Source organism: Labrus bergylta, chromosome 13, assembly GCF_963930695.1.
Source record: "Labrus bergylta chromosome 13, fLabBer1.1, whole genome shotgun sequence".
Taxonomy (NCBI): Eukaryota; Metazoa; Chordata; class Actinopteri; order Labriformes; family Labridae; genus Labrus; species Labrus bergylta.
Window position 1 is genome coordinate 16,922,101 of NC_089207.1, and position 15,908 is coordinate 16,938,008.

The 15,908-nt window shown below is 41.6% G+C and overlaps 1 protein-coding gene across 1 annotated transcript in view; it reads left to right on the plus strand.

Moving 5' to 3' along the window:
- Positions 1 to 15,452, plus strand: part of spegb (striated muscle enriched protein kinase b) — a 41,128-nt gene extending 25,676 nt beyond the window's left edge. Inside the window, exons 26-41 of the mRNA XM_065962173.1 lie at positions 58 to 84; positions 201 to 353; positions 1,314 to 1,356; positions 1,454 to 1,522; positions 1,643 to 4,406; positions 4,530 to 4,679; positions 5,516 to 5,632; positions 6,012 to 6,179; positions 6,292 to 6,414; positions 6,561 to 6,725; positions 6,986 to 7,754; positions 8,828 to 9,067; positions 9,191 to 9,414; positions 11,061 to 11,136; positions 11,413 to 11,562; positions 12,059 to 15,452. Coding sequence (XP_065818245.1) covers positions 58 to 84; positions 201 to 353; positions 1,314 to 1,356; positions 1,454 to 1,522; positions 1,643 to 4,406; positions 4,530 to 4,679; positions 5,516 to 5,632; positions 6,012 to 6,179; positions 6,292 to 6,414; positions 6,561 to 6,725; positions 6,986 to 7,754; positions 8,828 to 9,067; positions 9,191 to 9,414; positions 11,061 to 11,136; positions 11,413 to 11,562; positions 12,059 to 12,323 — 5,503 coding nt within the window. The 3' untranslated portion in view covers positions 12,324 to 15,452. The remainder of the gene's footprint in view (positions 1 to 57; positions 85 to 200; positions 354 to 1,313; positions 1,357 to 1,453; positions 1,523 to 1,642; positions 4,407 to 4,529; positions 4,680 to 5,515; positions 5,633 to 6,011; positions 6,180 to 6,291; positions 6,415 to 6,560; positions 6,726 to 6,985; positions 7,755 to 8,827; positions 9,068 to 9,190; positions 9,415 to 11,060; positions 11,137 to 11,412; positions 11,563 to 12,058) is intronic.
- The last annotated feature ends 456 nt before the right edge of the window (positions 15,453 to 15,908 follow it).

Sequence of the window (15,908 nt, forward strand, 5' to 3'; positions counted from 1 at the left end):
TACTTCGTATGACTCAAGCACCATTTTTTCTGATTCTCTTTATTTTATTTTTTTCAGGTCAGTTGGAGTTATTGCATATCTGTGGTGAGTGCAGTTGTTTTCTGTCATTTTTAGTGTATTTTGGGAGACTGAGTATCCATGTCTGTTTTTTTTTTTTTTTACACATGTCGCTAAATTAAAGTATTTATTTCTGTTATCAGTCTGACAGGAGTTTCTCCATTTGCTGGAGAGAATGACCGCAGCTCCGTAATGAACATCAGGAACTACAATGTGGCCTTCGAGGAAAACATGTTTGCTGATCTTTGCAGAGAGGCCAAAGGGTTCATCATAAAAGTGCTCGTAGCAGACAGGCTGTGAGTAACAACGCTGAATATCTTATTTTTTCTCAGGATCTGTTTTATGGAACAAAGTCTCAGAAAACTGCAGGTCTGCCCTTTGTCATATTACTTTTGATATCTTTTGTGAAGCACTTTGAATCTCCTTGTTGCTGAAATGCGCTGTATAAATAAACTCACCTCATCTTGCTTTACGAAAAAAAAAAATACTGTCAAAATATATAAATTGTACAATCTAGATCTGCAACAAGCAATTCAGGAAATCAGATCAAAGTACGCTCAATAAAAAGGACATCTTTTTAGCCAGAACTGATGCAATAAGAATGAAGTCTTTTAAACAGTGCAGGTTTTGTAGGTCAACATGGAGGATTAAAAAGTGTTTCAGCAACCCTGGTTAAGGTTTCATTCACATATTAAAGGTTTCTCAACATATTCCTCTCCAATTTGTAACATCATCAGGTTTTTTTTACATTTCTTGTTTCCATTTCATTATTCTGGTCCATGTCTTCAACTCTTCTGCTACTTTTCACTAGTAGTGCTTTCCATTTCAGATAGTTTAGATGGTACATTTGATTAAGCCAGGGGATACCAAACTTTTTAGCCCGTGACCCCCAGTGTTAGAGACTGGGGACCCCCATTGTGCCTGGAGGTGGTTTAAACATTTAACGTTGCATACAGCCAAGCACACTATTAGGCCTTTCCTACCACTGGCATTAGAACACCACACAATAGCCCAAACACCATCATATTATTTTTTAAATGTATTGTAAGAAACAACGATTTTGTATGTATTTTCACAATAATGGGAAAAATCTACAATTTTCCATTTTTAAATGTTTACATGACCCCCCTAACAGTGTCTTGCGACCCCCCCCTGGGGTCCCCCATTTTGGGAATAACTTGATTAAGCTACAGTCGATAGAAACACACATACATACAAACTTGTATAAATATAAAATGCAATATTGTTTTTTTTAGGAGACCCGATACGCAGGAATGTCTTCGGCACCCATGGTTCAAGGTGAGACCACTTCTAGCTGTGATAGTTTTATTTTACAGTACTCTCAACGTCCCATTCTTAATTTAATGTCATGCATTTTATGTCTTTTGTTGTACAGATACTTCACAAGGGGAAGGCCATAAGTACAGAGGCCCTGAAGAAGTTTGTATCTCGCAGAAAATGGCAGGTGAGCTAAATTTGACTTCTTATTCTGGTTGTCCGTTATATCACACCCCAAAGGCCTTTAAACATTTTGAGTGGTTACAGCTTTTTAGTTTTTTGACTGGATCATGTGTTTCTTCTGCAGCGTTCCCTAATCAGCTACAAATCAAAAATGGTCATGAGGTCTATACCTGAGTTGCTGAACGATTCGTCCAGTCATATCTCCATCGCAGTTCCCAGGCACCTTAAAGAAGGGTCACCTTTGCCATCGTCATCCTCAGATTCAGATGAAGACCTTGATGAACTGCCGTTTATTCCAATGCCACTCAACATGGAGTTCTCTGGATCCAGGATGTCCCTGAACGACATCCAGACGAATGAGCAGGAGACAGGAAAGCAAGATAGCGGGGGTAAATGGTCTGGGTCTCCTGCTCAAGCCCAGGAGGCAATGGAGTGTGACCCCAATCAAAAGGATAAAGAAGGGGTTGATTTAACGGGTAAAGGCCGCATGCGGAAAAGGTCATCACCAGACAATGACAGGGGCTCCTCAGATGAGGACGCACCTGCTGAACTGCCACAAAAGTCTGAGCTTTCGAGGAAACCTCTGCGAAGGGGTTCAAGCATGGAGTCAGACAAACCAGAGGGAGGGCGACGAAGAGGAGAGCTGAGACGTGGGGGCTCGGCTGACAGTGCTCTGCTGCTCCGGATAACACCTGAGGAAGGTGCTGCAGAAGGAAACCAAGAGGAAGGCAGGAGAGTTCTGAAGAAAGCTGTCTCTATGGAACTACCGAGGAGGAGCACCAGCCCAGGAACTGCAAAGATGAGTCAAGAGGACTACGCTCTTAAACTGGAGCTGATGAGACAGCGTCTGCTGCGAGGTGGCTCTGTGGACAACAAGATGAGTGGACTGAGAGGACCTCTGCTGGAAACCTTAGGAATGGGTGATGAAAAACGAGCGATCTCCTCAGATCGTTACTCTCGTACTGCTCGTCTCGGCCCACCTCCGCTAATTAGAGCTGCGTCCAGTGATTCTGCAAGGGATGAGGTTCCCAAACCTAAAATTTTGCGCAAAACTGCTTCTTTCAGTCAAGGAGATTCAGAACCGATAGCTCTACACCGCCGATCTGGAGCTCCCTTGGAGATTCCCTTGGAAAAGTTAGAAGAGAGAAGGCTCAAGGAAGCTATATCTATGTCATCACTCACTGAGCAATCCAGGTTTGACTCCCGCCCAACAACACCCAGGGATCCTTCACCAAAAGCACCAACACCAGAGTCTGTATTGCAGGAAAGTCCAACCAAAACAGAAAGTGAGGAATCATTTATTGAGAAAGAGATCAAGCCTGATGAAAGTATGAATGAAAAGATGGATGGGCTGACTACTGACAGTAATTTTGATGAAAGATCAAGCACAAGTGGCTTCTCAGAGAAGGACATGAGCATATCAGAAGAACCAATGCTTGAATCAGAGTATGCAGGCCAGAGAATTCCTACTCCTACTCTTGTGGCTGAAAGCTCTACACTAGAAGAAAAAATGGAGGATGAAGAGGAAGGAAAAGAGCAAGAAGTAAAAGAAGAGTTTATGAAAGAGCAAGAAGATGACAGAAAAATCAGCACTGCTGAATCAAATGCTAAGGAAAATGTAGACGTCTCTGAAGAAAAGGTAGAAGAGGAAGAAGAAGTAAATATAACTCCACAGTCTTCTGATATGGTCATAAGCACAAGCTCAGTAATGGTGAGACCAACACAAGAATCTTCTCATCCCCCTACAAATGTTCTGACTACTTATGTAACACCCTCGCCTCCTGCTAAAGTTGTTCTCCCAGATGGAAGGACCTCAGCCTATGCCAGTATTATGCAGACCATCATGGTGCCATCACTTCAGCCTCCAAATGAACAAACTTTAGCACCATCGGCACCCGCTGTTGTGCAGGACACCTCTGCATCATCAGTATCAAATGAAAGACATTTACAAACATCTCCACCAGCTGGTATTCCTTCATCTTTGCCTGGTCGACCAAAGCCAACCATCATCTCAACCACTGAGCACCCTGCTGTATACTCGAGGGTGGCCTCACCAGAACTGATCACAAAAGAACCGAGCCCACCAAAAATGATCCCACATTCCTCATCCCAACAAGAGCTCTCAGCAGGAGTGGACTTTGAGGACATTACCTCTGAGGAGGTCTTTGAGGCCCGCTTTAAAAAACGAGAGTCTTCCCTCTCAAGAAGTCTAAAATTCCTGTCACGGTCGAAGAATGAGGAGAAATCACAAGCGACTTCATCAGACTCCACCGAGTCAGGGGAAGAGATATACAGACCCGGGCCGATCGGTGCACCGTTGGAATTAGCATCAAGGAGACTTGAGGAGAAGTCGAAGTCAGTGCAGGACCTTCGCGAAGCTCAAAAGGACCAAGGCTTTATGAGGAGACTCTCTTTGCGGCTGAAGAGAACTCCATCGACTGAGCGCAAGGAGGAAATGACCAAAGAAGATGATTCAGTTTCTTCAAGGAGTAGGCTCTCTTGGACTCTGGGCAGAAGAGGCTCACAGGAAAAAAAGGACGTAGAGATGTTGCGCATGGACGGTGAAGGTGGTTCATTAGCAGAGCAAGATGAAAAGGATCTAAAGAAACCTAATCAATCACCAGTTTTGGCAATGCGCAAAAAGATTGAATCGACAGTGGCGGGTATTTCCACGAGGATTCGCAGCTTCTCAGAGGAGAGACGAGCCTCAGAGGATAAGGAAACCAAAAGGACACCTATTCTCTCCATGCTTCGCCGAGCCACATCAGAGAGCCGTGCTCCAAAAGCCCCCAGTGTTCCTCAGAACCAGCTAGCAGCTCAAACCAGTAACGGGGCCTCCTCAGAGTCCTTAGACTCAATGTCCAGCCTAAAGTCGGAAACATCAAAGGGTATGAAGCGATTACTGTACTAACTACTTTTATGTCAGTCATAACCCTACAGTTGGCCACATATGGTACATTCCTATTTGTATGATGGTTGATTTAAAAGGTTTGATTGTCTTTTTTTGTAAGGTGCGGAGGCTGAGCGTCGGTCCCGCTGGGATCGCTGGGGGCTGACCAGAGGGAGACGAGACAAGACTGTATCACAGCCTGATATACCAACGGCAATCTCAAGAGAAAATAGCGCCCTGCGTTCACGCCAGTACTCCAAATTAGCCTCTGGTAGGTCATCAGGAGTGTTCATATGCAAAGCTTTTGATTGCATTCTGTCTCAGAGTTATGTGATTACAGCATAAAGCAATAAAGACATTTTGGTTTGCTGCTTATTACTGAGAATGAGATAAAGGTCTCGTGTTTTGAATATAAGACTAGAACTGGCAGCTGATTATCTTAGTGAAGAAAAAATTGTTGTTGATTTGAGAATGTTTTGAGAATAACTGCTCCAAGAAATAGTCTTGACCACCTCCCTCTTGAAATAAGCACGTCTACATTTTTATAGTGCAGGTCAAACAGGATCAGATAAGTAGCTGATTTTGTTTCTTTTAAATAATGCCAATCTTAGCTAACATGCTGAAGGAAAAACAGAGGTATTACTTTTCCGAATCAATGATCAAGATATAAAGGGAAGAGGAAATTTCCCAAAATGTCAAACTCTTTCTTTAAGTTACCTTTCTTAAATTTGTATACTTTGAGGTCTATCATCCCATCACACATAGATGCACACTGATATCAGTAAATCCATGGCAACTGTTTACCTCATGAGTTTCCATGTGATGATGCCTTATGCAAATATATCTTTTCATTGCTATGTCAAAAAAGCAGAAGTAGAAAATAAAAACCTGAACGTAGGCCAGAAGTTGTACAGAGGGCACAATGATGTAATTCATTCTTTTTAATTCCACCTATTAGTGAAAAGAGAAGATAGGCAATGCACGTTTTTTTTTTATAGAGCATCCTTTCATACATAGAGCAGCAACATCAGATCATTATGAACATCATGAAGCAGGAGAGTTAAAGTGTGGATGTAATCGAAGGGTTGTGATGTCTTTCACTGCCAGATTTCCCACCTGTATTCCACATTAAGCTGAGAGATCACGTCCTGCTGGAGGGGGATCCAGTTACACTCAGCTGTTTGCCGGCAGGAAGCCCCCACCCGAACATCACCTGGATGAAAGGTGAGGATCTCTAATGTAAACGAATAAACGTTTCTCACAGGTGGATGATCAGTGTAGCTTCACAGGATAAAAATAGTCATTTACTTAATTACTCCTGGGTGCATGAGTGCAGAGACATAATAATAATGTCTTACATTGCATCTTGCTGCACACTAATATTCAGTGTGGTACCATGACAACAGAAGCAGCACAGCAGGTAAGGTAAACAACTGAGATTCCTTGTTAATTAAGAAACAGATTAAACCTGCAATTATGTGTCTGACTGCCCTCAGATCAGGGCATCATTAGTTCTTATGTTGTTTTTTTTATCATATCCAAACTCTTATTTTATTTATTACATTTTAATAAATCACCATATATATGTATATTCTTTCCTCAGATAAGAAGCCGCTGCAGATTGATGCCAGGATGAATTTGATTGCCTGCCCTGATGGCCGGCAGCTGCTGATGATCATGCAGACCACCAAGAAAGATGCAGGGGTCTATGAATGTGTTGCTACCAACCCTCTGGCTACTATATCCAGCTCCTGCACAATATCTCTAGCTCGTAAGAAATACTACGACTATCACCCGCGTGTGAACAGGGCTAAACTTGTGAGCAAGGAAAGAGCTCAAATATACACAATATGCTTTTAATTTGGATGCATTTGTTTTCACAGGTCTGCCCAATCGTCCCGGGACCCCTGAAATACCTCAAAAATACAACAACACAGCCTTGGTATTGTGGAGGCCCTCAGACACTCTGGCTCCCTGCACATACTCTCTAGAGAGGAAAACAGAGGGTCAGTTTTACACTCACACTGGTGTCATTCCTTTTTAAGACTCCCAGAACAGCTCCTGATATTTCCAGGAAGAGATATATGTGTCAACGCAAACAGCCACATTTTTTCGCGCTGTACTGATTTCTATTCTGTATTTTGTTCCCCAGGTGAGACTTCCTGGTTGATCGTGGCTACAGGGGTGGCCGACTGTTATTTCAATGTGATTGACTTGCCAGCAGGGGGCTCGTTCAGATTCAGGGTGGCATGTGTGAACAAGGCTGGCCAGGGTCCGTACAGCAACCTCTCAGAGGTAGTAAGCCTGGAGGCTTCAGGTAAGTTTTGTTTAAAAAGTTATCTCAGATAACTTTGTGTTTCTTTAAGATAACGCTTTCAAATATGAATTTAGTTGTATTCAATTTACCTATCAATGGTTTGGCTTTAAAAAATATATAGTGTTTCTTTAGTGTAGTGTTCGTTTGGCTCATCTTATTATAGGTCAGAGATGTCTTGATTGCGTGGCATGTAGTGCCCATTTTAAATGTTTCATCAAATCTTTGATGTGTATCCGTCCTCTGCTCGTCTTTTTTTTTAGAACCTGCTAAATCCAGCGCTACCGTGGTAGTCAAGACAGTCCCTGCTAGTACTTCCCCTCCCCCTGTGGTGATGATGTCATCCATGAAAGTGCCTCCTATTAAACCAGCTCCCAGTAAACCTGCTACAGCACCAACACCAACCACTCCCTCTCCAGCAGCTCCTGCTCCAACCGTGGTTAAGCCTCCTTCTCCAGTAACCATCAAACCCACTGTGCAGGTTGAGGTGATCCGTCCTGCAGTTTCTCCGCCTGTTAGTACACCTACACCAGAACAAACTCCTGCTCAGACCACCACAGCCCCGCCAGTTAAAGCCAAGTCCACCCTCAGCATCAGTTTCAGCAAACCACAAACCAAACTGGCCCCTCCTCCTGTTGTCCCACCCAAACCTCGGAGTCCTGTATCTGCAAACCCCGCCATAACCAACAAACCTCCTTCCCCTGTGCCTGTCATCGGGAAACCTATCTCATCTGTTCCCATGTACAAACCTTCTGCGACCACTCGTGTTACTCCGTCTTCTCAATCTACTTCCACTCCAACAAGCACCCCTTCAGTCACTCCTGTGACCATCTCTCCACCCGTTGTGGTGGTGCAGAGCTTGACGCCAGTGGTGCAGGGAGGGGACAGCCGTGGTACCCCATCAGGACGTGTCACACCATCAGGGCGGGCAACACCTTCGGGACGCAGGACGCCGCTGGGCAAGCCTGGAGAGGGATCTCTGCGCCAGGGAGTTCCACAGAAACCTTACACCTTCATGGATGAAAAAGCAAGGTAATGACCACGGCCCCTACAGTAACCTCTTGGAGAGGGAACAGAGGGAGCTTGACTAAATTATACATCAAGAACCAGATCACTGGAAACATACTCAGATATCATCTGACAAATACAAACTAACTCCTCTCATCAACGTAGAGTTACTAAATGAAGATCCACGTGCTCCTTTTCTACTCTGTTACAGTTAGCATCTAGCCTGTAAACATATTTCAGCAATTAACAGCAAAATACAAAACAAAAATTAGAGTTTCCCTTCAGAAACAATGGGTGCAAAAAAAAAAACACTCCACCTGCTTGCCAAGTTACTTTAAGTTAAAGTCATGCCAGTGTTTTTCTTTATATATACATTTCTAAATGTTCAAAAGGCAGAGAGAAGAGGAAGTAAAAACTCATTTTGGACATGTGAGAGGCCCAAGATTGACATGGCATATATAAATAGTTAAATAAATAAATAACATAAGAAATCGAGTACCAAACACAAAGCTTTAAGGCGTATCGCTCAGGTCAACACCATCAACCCTCCTTTTAAGAAAAGTGGAATATTTTAAAACAATACATGTTTTTATGGCCTGCTCCGACCTCCGACCCCGCGGCAAGTAAGTGTGGACAACAGGAAGGTGGGGAATAAAAGGAGATGCAGCTGTATGTACTGGGGTGTGAAATGCAGGAAAAACTCCCAGAACTCATGAAATAAACAGACAAAGCATCTGATGGGTTTGAATGAAAATAAATTGTATTTAATTGATTATGGAGATAGTACCTGGATGCAGAGACTGTAAAGGATTTTTGTAGGGCACATGACATCGGCTCTATTAATCAAAAAAGGCAAATAATTACACATCTCATAGGTGAGACATTGATGTAGTGTAGTCTTACAGTACGTGTGTTACACTGGGCCAGGCACTTCTTGCTATGAATCATCAAACTGTTTGAACACAAGCTGACTCGCACCAACAGTGGCAGGAATGTGTTTCTAAGCATGAAAATCATAGTCCTCTCACTGCCCCTTTTTCCCTAATGGACTTATAGTATTTAAAATAAGCAACTGCTGACTTCTATTTATGACACAGGGGTCGTTTTGGTGTGATCCGAGAGTGCCGGGAAAACGCCACTGGAAACCTCTTCATGGCTAAGATTGTTCCATACGAGGCAGACAGCAAGCAGGAGGTGCTGCAGGAATACGACATCTTGAAGTCACTTCATCATGACAGGATCATGGCTCTGCATGAAGCTTATGTCACTCCGCGCTACCTGGTGCTCATCTCCGAGTACTGCAGCGGGAAGGAGCTGCTCTTCAGCCTTATAGACAGGTGAAGACGAACAGCTGTTTGTTTGTCGGATGTGAAATAATCCCATTCATGCTGCATGAGCAGATTTTATGTCGAGCTGTATCAAAGACCTGCTGCTCTGAGCTGCTTCCTGTCTTGTTTCAGGTTCCGTTACTCAGAGGATGACGTCGTCACCTATATCGTGCAGATCCTTCAGGGTCTGGATTACCTCCACACCCGACGAATCCTCCACCTGGACATAAAGCCAGAGAACATCATCGTCACCTACATGAATGTTATCAAGATCATCGACTTCGGCAGCGCTCAGACCTACAACCCACTCTTCCTCAAGCAGTTCAGTCCTCCCATCGGAACGCTGGAGTACATGTGTAAGAGTTTACACATTACTGGGGATTTATTTATTCATGTTTAAACTATAGCAGCTATTGCCTTTGTTTTTATTGCAATAATTTAACATAAGCATACACTCGATTTCAAACTCATAGATAATTATCATTCAATCTTGCCAATTTACCAAAAACTGACGAGCTATTTAGTATCTTTTGCCTATTTTAATTTGACTAAATCTACACCAATGTAAGTTGCTAGCTACCTGCCCAACAACGACAGCTAAAATACAAAGCTAGAAACTAGCTGACCGGCAGCTAAAAAGGCATGTTTCTCCCATAGGAGCTGGTTGAGACCATACACTTTATGATACATGGACTTAGTCTCAGTGATGTCATTTATTGTTTTGAAAAGGTGTTATGAAGCCCAACGATGCTGGTTGCCATGTTTGAAATACTATCTACCTACATTTTTATCAATCTAGCTACAGGCAAAGAGGTGAGGGGGGGCGGGTCTAAAGCCTCCTGTCAAACAGCAATAACACATCCACCTGCTCGTCAACTCAGCCCCTAATTATGTAAATTCTTGGGCTTATTAAAATCAACATGGATGAGTTATTAAAAAATCACCAAGTATAGTGTGTATCAATTAAGAAAAGAGCATTTGAGACATTTGTAAACTTTTTAATTTCTGCTGTTAAAGTGTATCATTTTAATATAGTATGGTGCATACATGTACTGTAATGGGGATTCATTGGTTTCTGCAGTCACTGGTGTTTTAAGTGTCAGGTGGACACTCGAGGAACTGCAGTTTGTTTCACTTCTGCGTTGGTATTATTTTTCAACAATTGGTTGCTGTTAGTTTGAGACCAAAACGTGACTAATAGGAGATTTCATTTCATTTCATTTTTGTTTTGAAGGTAATAAATCAGTGTGTTTACAGCATATAGGATGGCAGAAAAGCTGACATTGTACTTATAATGTAAGTGAGGTTTATGAATGTGTTTACTCAAAAATAGAGATGACCTTTCTGTGTTCACACTGGATGCAACATCACATGTTTTAACCGCCTCCAGGGACAGTAGGGGTCTGCGGTCTCTAGCACCTTATTTGGGGGTTCGAGGGCCGAAAGAATTGGGAACCCCGGTTCTATACCATTTTATTTAACGGTTGAAACATTGGATGTTAATGTAAGGATCCCCAATGATTAAAATAGTAAAAATGATCTGTACAAATCGTTTAAACCCTTTGGGGTAGAAAACAATATTTTTGGAAGGGTGTGATCTTTTCTGAACCAACTTCTGAACAGTTATGACTCAAAAACCACTTCCAGAAGCATAAAAGAATTAAGCTGAAAGAGTATAATTAAAAGCTCTTGATAGGTTGTAGATCTCGCCTAATGAAACAGATCTGCGATTCCTGTTCATACGGACAGTTTATGTAAGTGTTTAGTCAGTGGGCGAGCACTAGCTGTGAAAACACAGGAGAATTCAGGACTAACTAAAACTTTGTATTCACACATTTCTGAAAGCTGAACTCACCTTGAAGTCGGTACACACAGAGAATCACAGGCAGTTAATCATAAATTGAGCGTTTCAGCGGTTCAAAGACATTTTCTGCAGATGAAATTTAAGTTCTGTGTAGAATGATGAAGGCTCTTCTGCATTCCCCCTCTCTTCCCCTCGCAGCTCCAGAGATGTTGAAAAGCGATGTTGTGGGCCCTCCAGCTGACATCTGGAGTGTGGGTGTACTGACTTTCATCATGTGAGTACAGCGTTCACAGCTTCCACACAGCAAGCTCTCTTTAAAAAGACATAATCTCCATGTGAAATGAGGCTTGTGATTGAATATGTGTCCACTGCATAGTCTCTACAGTCATTTTAATCGTGTGAACAGCCTTTTTTGTCTCTTTGTGATATTGATTTAAATCATAACCGACCTAGTGACCCATCTGAGATGTGACAGTGCTTTGTTCATTTTGTGTTTAAAAGTGTCTAAAGGGTTTCTTCAGTGTCTGAACTTCTCCCTTATGTTTTTCAGGTTGAGCGGCAGGTCGCCTTTTATAGAAAATGATCCTCAGGAGACAGAAGCCAGGATCCAGGCGGCAAAGTTTGACCTCTCTAAACTCTACCAGAATGTGTCCCAAAGTGCCTCTCTGTTCCTTAAAAAGATCCTCTGTAGCTACCCTTGGTAAGCTGAATATTCATCCTTTTTGTAATCATTATATTGTGCAGAATTTTACATGGTTTGTATTTTTTATTCCCTGTTTTTCAGACCTGATTTTACAACAAAATAGATAGTTTTTTTTTTTTTTTAGTGCTTTCTCTTTTTTTCTGTCTATTTTTTTGCTTTCATATAATAGCAGCTTAGTTATCACGTCTCAAGGTTACAAGCACAATCCTTTTATTCCAGCATCGCAGATATCGGTCACAATGTCTATCCAGCCAGTCTCTGCTGGAGGCTTGAGTTGTAACCATTTTTTGTGTTGCTCTTTTTCTGCTGGCTTCTGATAATATCTGTATACTGTACTGTATGATTCCTCCTCCATAGACTCCTTCCATACTCTCTGTGCAATTTTTGTATTAGGGTTTCTAAATGACCTATTTAGATTAAGCCAACAGAAGTACAGTGTTGATTTTAAAAAGGTGTCGTTACATTTGGTCCCTCACTGTCTGGTCTTCAACAGGGCCCGTCCCTCCATTAAGGACTGCTTCAATAACTCCTGGCTTCAAGATGCCTACCTGATGCGCCTTCGTAGGCAGACTCTCACCTTTACGACCACCCGTCTCAAGGAATTCTTGGCCGACCAGCAGCGCAGGCGAGAGCAGGTGGCCACCAAGCACAAAGTTCTCCTGCGGTCCTACCAGAGCTCACCACAAACCCCCACCAGCCCTGCCACGCCGAATGTGCCAACTACACCCACCACACCAACAACACCCATCGCCCAGTGAAACGAGGCGTCCACAAACCTGTTGGCAGGACTTTAGGAGGACCAGACTCTGGGCCACGAGGCGGGTCTGTCGCTTCAGGTTTGAGTTGATGAGCTTGGTCAGAGGAAACTAGAGAAACCAGCAGCAGCTGTGTTCTTCAGAGACGTCACTTTCTTTTCTTTTCTGGTTCTGAAAAGGAATCTTAAAAAGATTCTTTAACACCGAAGGGAACTCTTACAAAGTTAAAAGAGCCTGACTGCATTTTTTTTATGGTGGACCTTGTTCATACCAGACAGGATGTTGTGTGTTTGTACCTCAAGGTTTGTTACTTTGCATACTTTTTAGATAAAACACTTCCTTTCTTACGGTCAACTCTATCACCATTAGAGGGGACACTTATTAAATACATAGTTAGAACCCTCCATGAAAGGCCTAACATGGATGTTATGGATGTTAAAAACATTATGTCATGAAAGTAAAAGGATTTTTACCAGTTTACAAAATGATGACAATGTACTAATAGAAAGCAAGGAAAGCTAATCAAATAGTATCACCCTGACCAGAGGTTCATTCTATGATGTCTAATTCTATGTACCAGATAAACTACAACCTAGAAGACATGTTTTCCCCTTCATAATCTTAATTGAGATTGAATCAAAGGAGCATTATCTGTGCTACAGTTTCCTGAGTTTTTATACTGCTGTAGCATCTCACTGACGGTCAGGATCGTAAGAATGTAGCTGTTCCAGTTTGGAGTTTTTAAAAAAGTGTCGGAGGATTCTCTGCAAGGGCTATAAGAAAAAGCACTCCTATAATGAGCAAAAAAGATCATATCTCGTGATCAAAAGTAGGATAGTAAGTATTTTCGTATTCTCAAAAGCAGAATTTATTCCATATAATTAGTTATTAGATCATCTTTTTTGCCCTGGGGAAAATGTGGACTGCAGATCTGTCACTGTGTTAGCAGTCACTCGAGTCCCTTCAGCACAAATAAGCTAATGAGCATCACATTGGCTTCCAGGTAAACGTCACTCTGTCACTGCAGCCCAGTGTGAACAGTCCAGATTGATGAGCCATGTAGAAACACAGACACTCTTTCAGGAGGTGGGTGGGGAATTGAGTCGCAGTCGAAAACCGCTGTTGACACCGGGGTGCATCCAAGTGCCCTTTAAGACTTAGCATTAGTCAGCATAAAAAAAGAGAAACCTTTAATATTTATTAAGAGCGGATATTTAATAGGCAACTTTGAGTGTGTCGGTTCTTAATTTTGCTGTAATTTTCAAATGCTAACAGCTACTGCTCTGAGGGTCTGCTTTATTTGGTTTTTATAAATCACAATTTTTAAATTGCATAAAGTTTTATAAGTAAAAGGTATACAACTTAAATAAGACAGAAAATGTATATTCAGCATTATATTTCCCTTACAATATTCTTAATGTATTCCCCTAAAGCATGTGTCACACACCAGCTCGTACAACATTAAGGGCCAACTCACACTAGGCAATCCATACCGTGCCTAAGCTCGTTTCACCCTCAAATGTTCATGCATTTGAGGACAACCACGGGGGTACACAACATGGACAGCTTTCATTATGGAGGGATTCTTCAGTCTGTATCTGACTAAAATGACTCCAAATAAGCCAAATAAGGTTAATTAGGTAACCGTGCTCAGGCCCGATTAGTCCTGGAGCAGTGTGAGTGCAGGCCACTGGAGAATGGGGGGGGGGGGGTGGGCGCAATTGTGCTTAAGCACCGTACGGAGCAACTGGGCCTTAGTGTGAGTGCGCCCTAATACTTGTGCAAATTTGTCCAAAACAGAACTATAAATGTTGAAATGAAACAGCATCCATGGAGCTCAAGGAGACAGTAAACAAAGAAACAGAAATGAGAGGCATGCTTGTATTTAATTCTCTACATGAGGTATGTATCTCTTGACAAGTCCATATATACAATTATTTTTTTAATCTGTATTCTTCTATCATCAAGAGAATGCTGGTTAACTTACAAAATTGGTTATTCCCTAACTCAATCTCATTTTTAAATCTGTTTTACTAAAAAAAAAAAAAAAAAATGAATAACATTTCCTCTTAGGGGACTATTCTGAAGACCTGAGTCTGTGTCTAAGAAAGTTAAGTCTCACCTGTCAGGAGAAACCTCATTTCCAATTTTGCCAAAGGACAGTTCATCCTCAATATTTGTTTGGGGAGTCTTACTAAAGGCATACAGTCTGTACGAGTACATTTTCCAAACTTTTCCACGGATCATAAATCAGTAACACACTACTCGACTTTTCCATCCTCACTCATTTACAGTAAATTCAATGTCTAAGTTTCATTCTCTCTTCCAGTTTGCTTACATTGTGAAGTTATGACATGAATGTAAAGCATTTGACAAACATCCTTGTATCGATGAGTACAGATTTGCACTGCAGTTTTACTTTCACAACAGGTTGGATTGATGTTAAAAAGTGCATTAACGATCACCATCAGACACTGATGAGTGTTTTACACACAGCACAGAATTGGGAAAATCATGAGTTCTTTTTATGTGTGTCGACTGGCAGAGATTTTTGGTAATTCTTCTGAAATCATTTGACCAGTTTTGTATGTTCTAACGCTACTGCTCGATAAATACTACCCTCTTCTGCAGCTCTACGTCTTTTCCCTCTATGCAGAGCAGAAGTTAATCACCGGAAAGTCGTTTAAAACTGGAATGAAAAACATGCAAGGTCAGCATGAGAATGCAATGTTGCATTCAATTCTAAACGTCTGTGCAATATACAATATATCATGTTCTTGAATCACATGAAATGAAGCCACAACTATTTGTAAGCAGACAACAGGATTTTGCAAAAGATGTTGAACGCTCCACATTTTGTATGAAAATCCTCCGCCGTACTTTGTGGAATGTGTTGCAGTGCCTCGTGATGGATATTAGACACACAGAGAAAATAGTTTGTTAAACGAATGACACCTTTGATTTGGATTATATGGATGTGGCTGCTTTGTGTGTGGTTCGCAATTTGTTTATTTATTGAGTGACTGTATTTGTTATAGCTGCTGCTTTTTATTTTGTGGACTTTCTGAATCAGGCATGGAAAAGGCATGACAGCTGTTAAGGCTATGAACAATAAAGGAAATATGACAAATATATGGATGTAGTGTCGCAGTTTGTTTCTATAGTGGACATGAAGAGCAGTAAGTAAGTGTCTTGCCCAAGGACACATCCGATATGTGGCTGCAGGAGCCGGGGATCGAACCCCCCAGATAAGAGACAACTGACTAGCAACTGAGCCACAGCCACCTCAAATTGATGAACCTATCAAAATTTATATCAAATTCACTTGCAGTCCGAAGTGCTTTTCAAAAGAGAATTTAATAAAAGAAAGATGGTGGGAAAAATAATAGAAGACAAAAAAATGAAAGCTATACGATAATACAAGTGAGTGTACCGACACATTTAACATTTCTGTTAAAAAACAAACTGTAATAATAAATTAGATAAAAAAAATATACTTTTAAATACATGTATTATAATAAAATAAATTATAGAAATGATAATGTGTTGATAAGGTAAGACAAATAAAATAAAGGACAATAACAAATG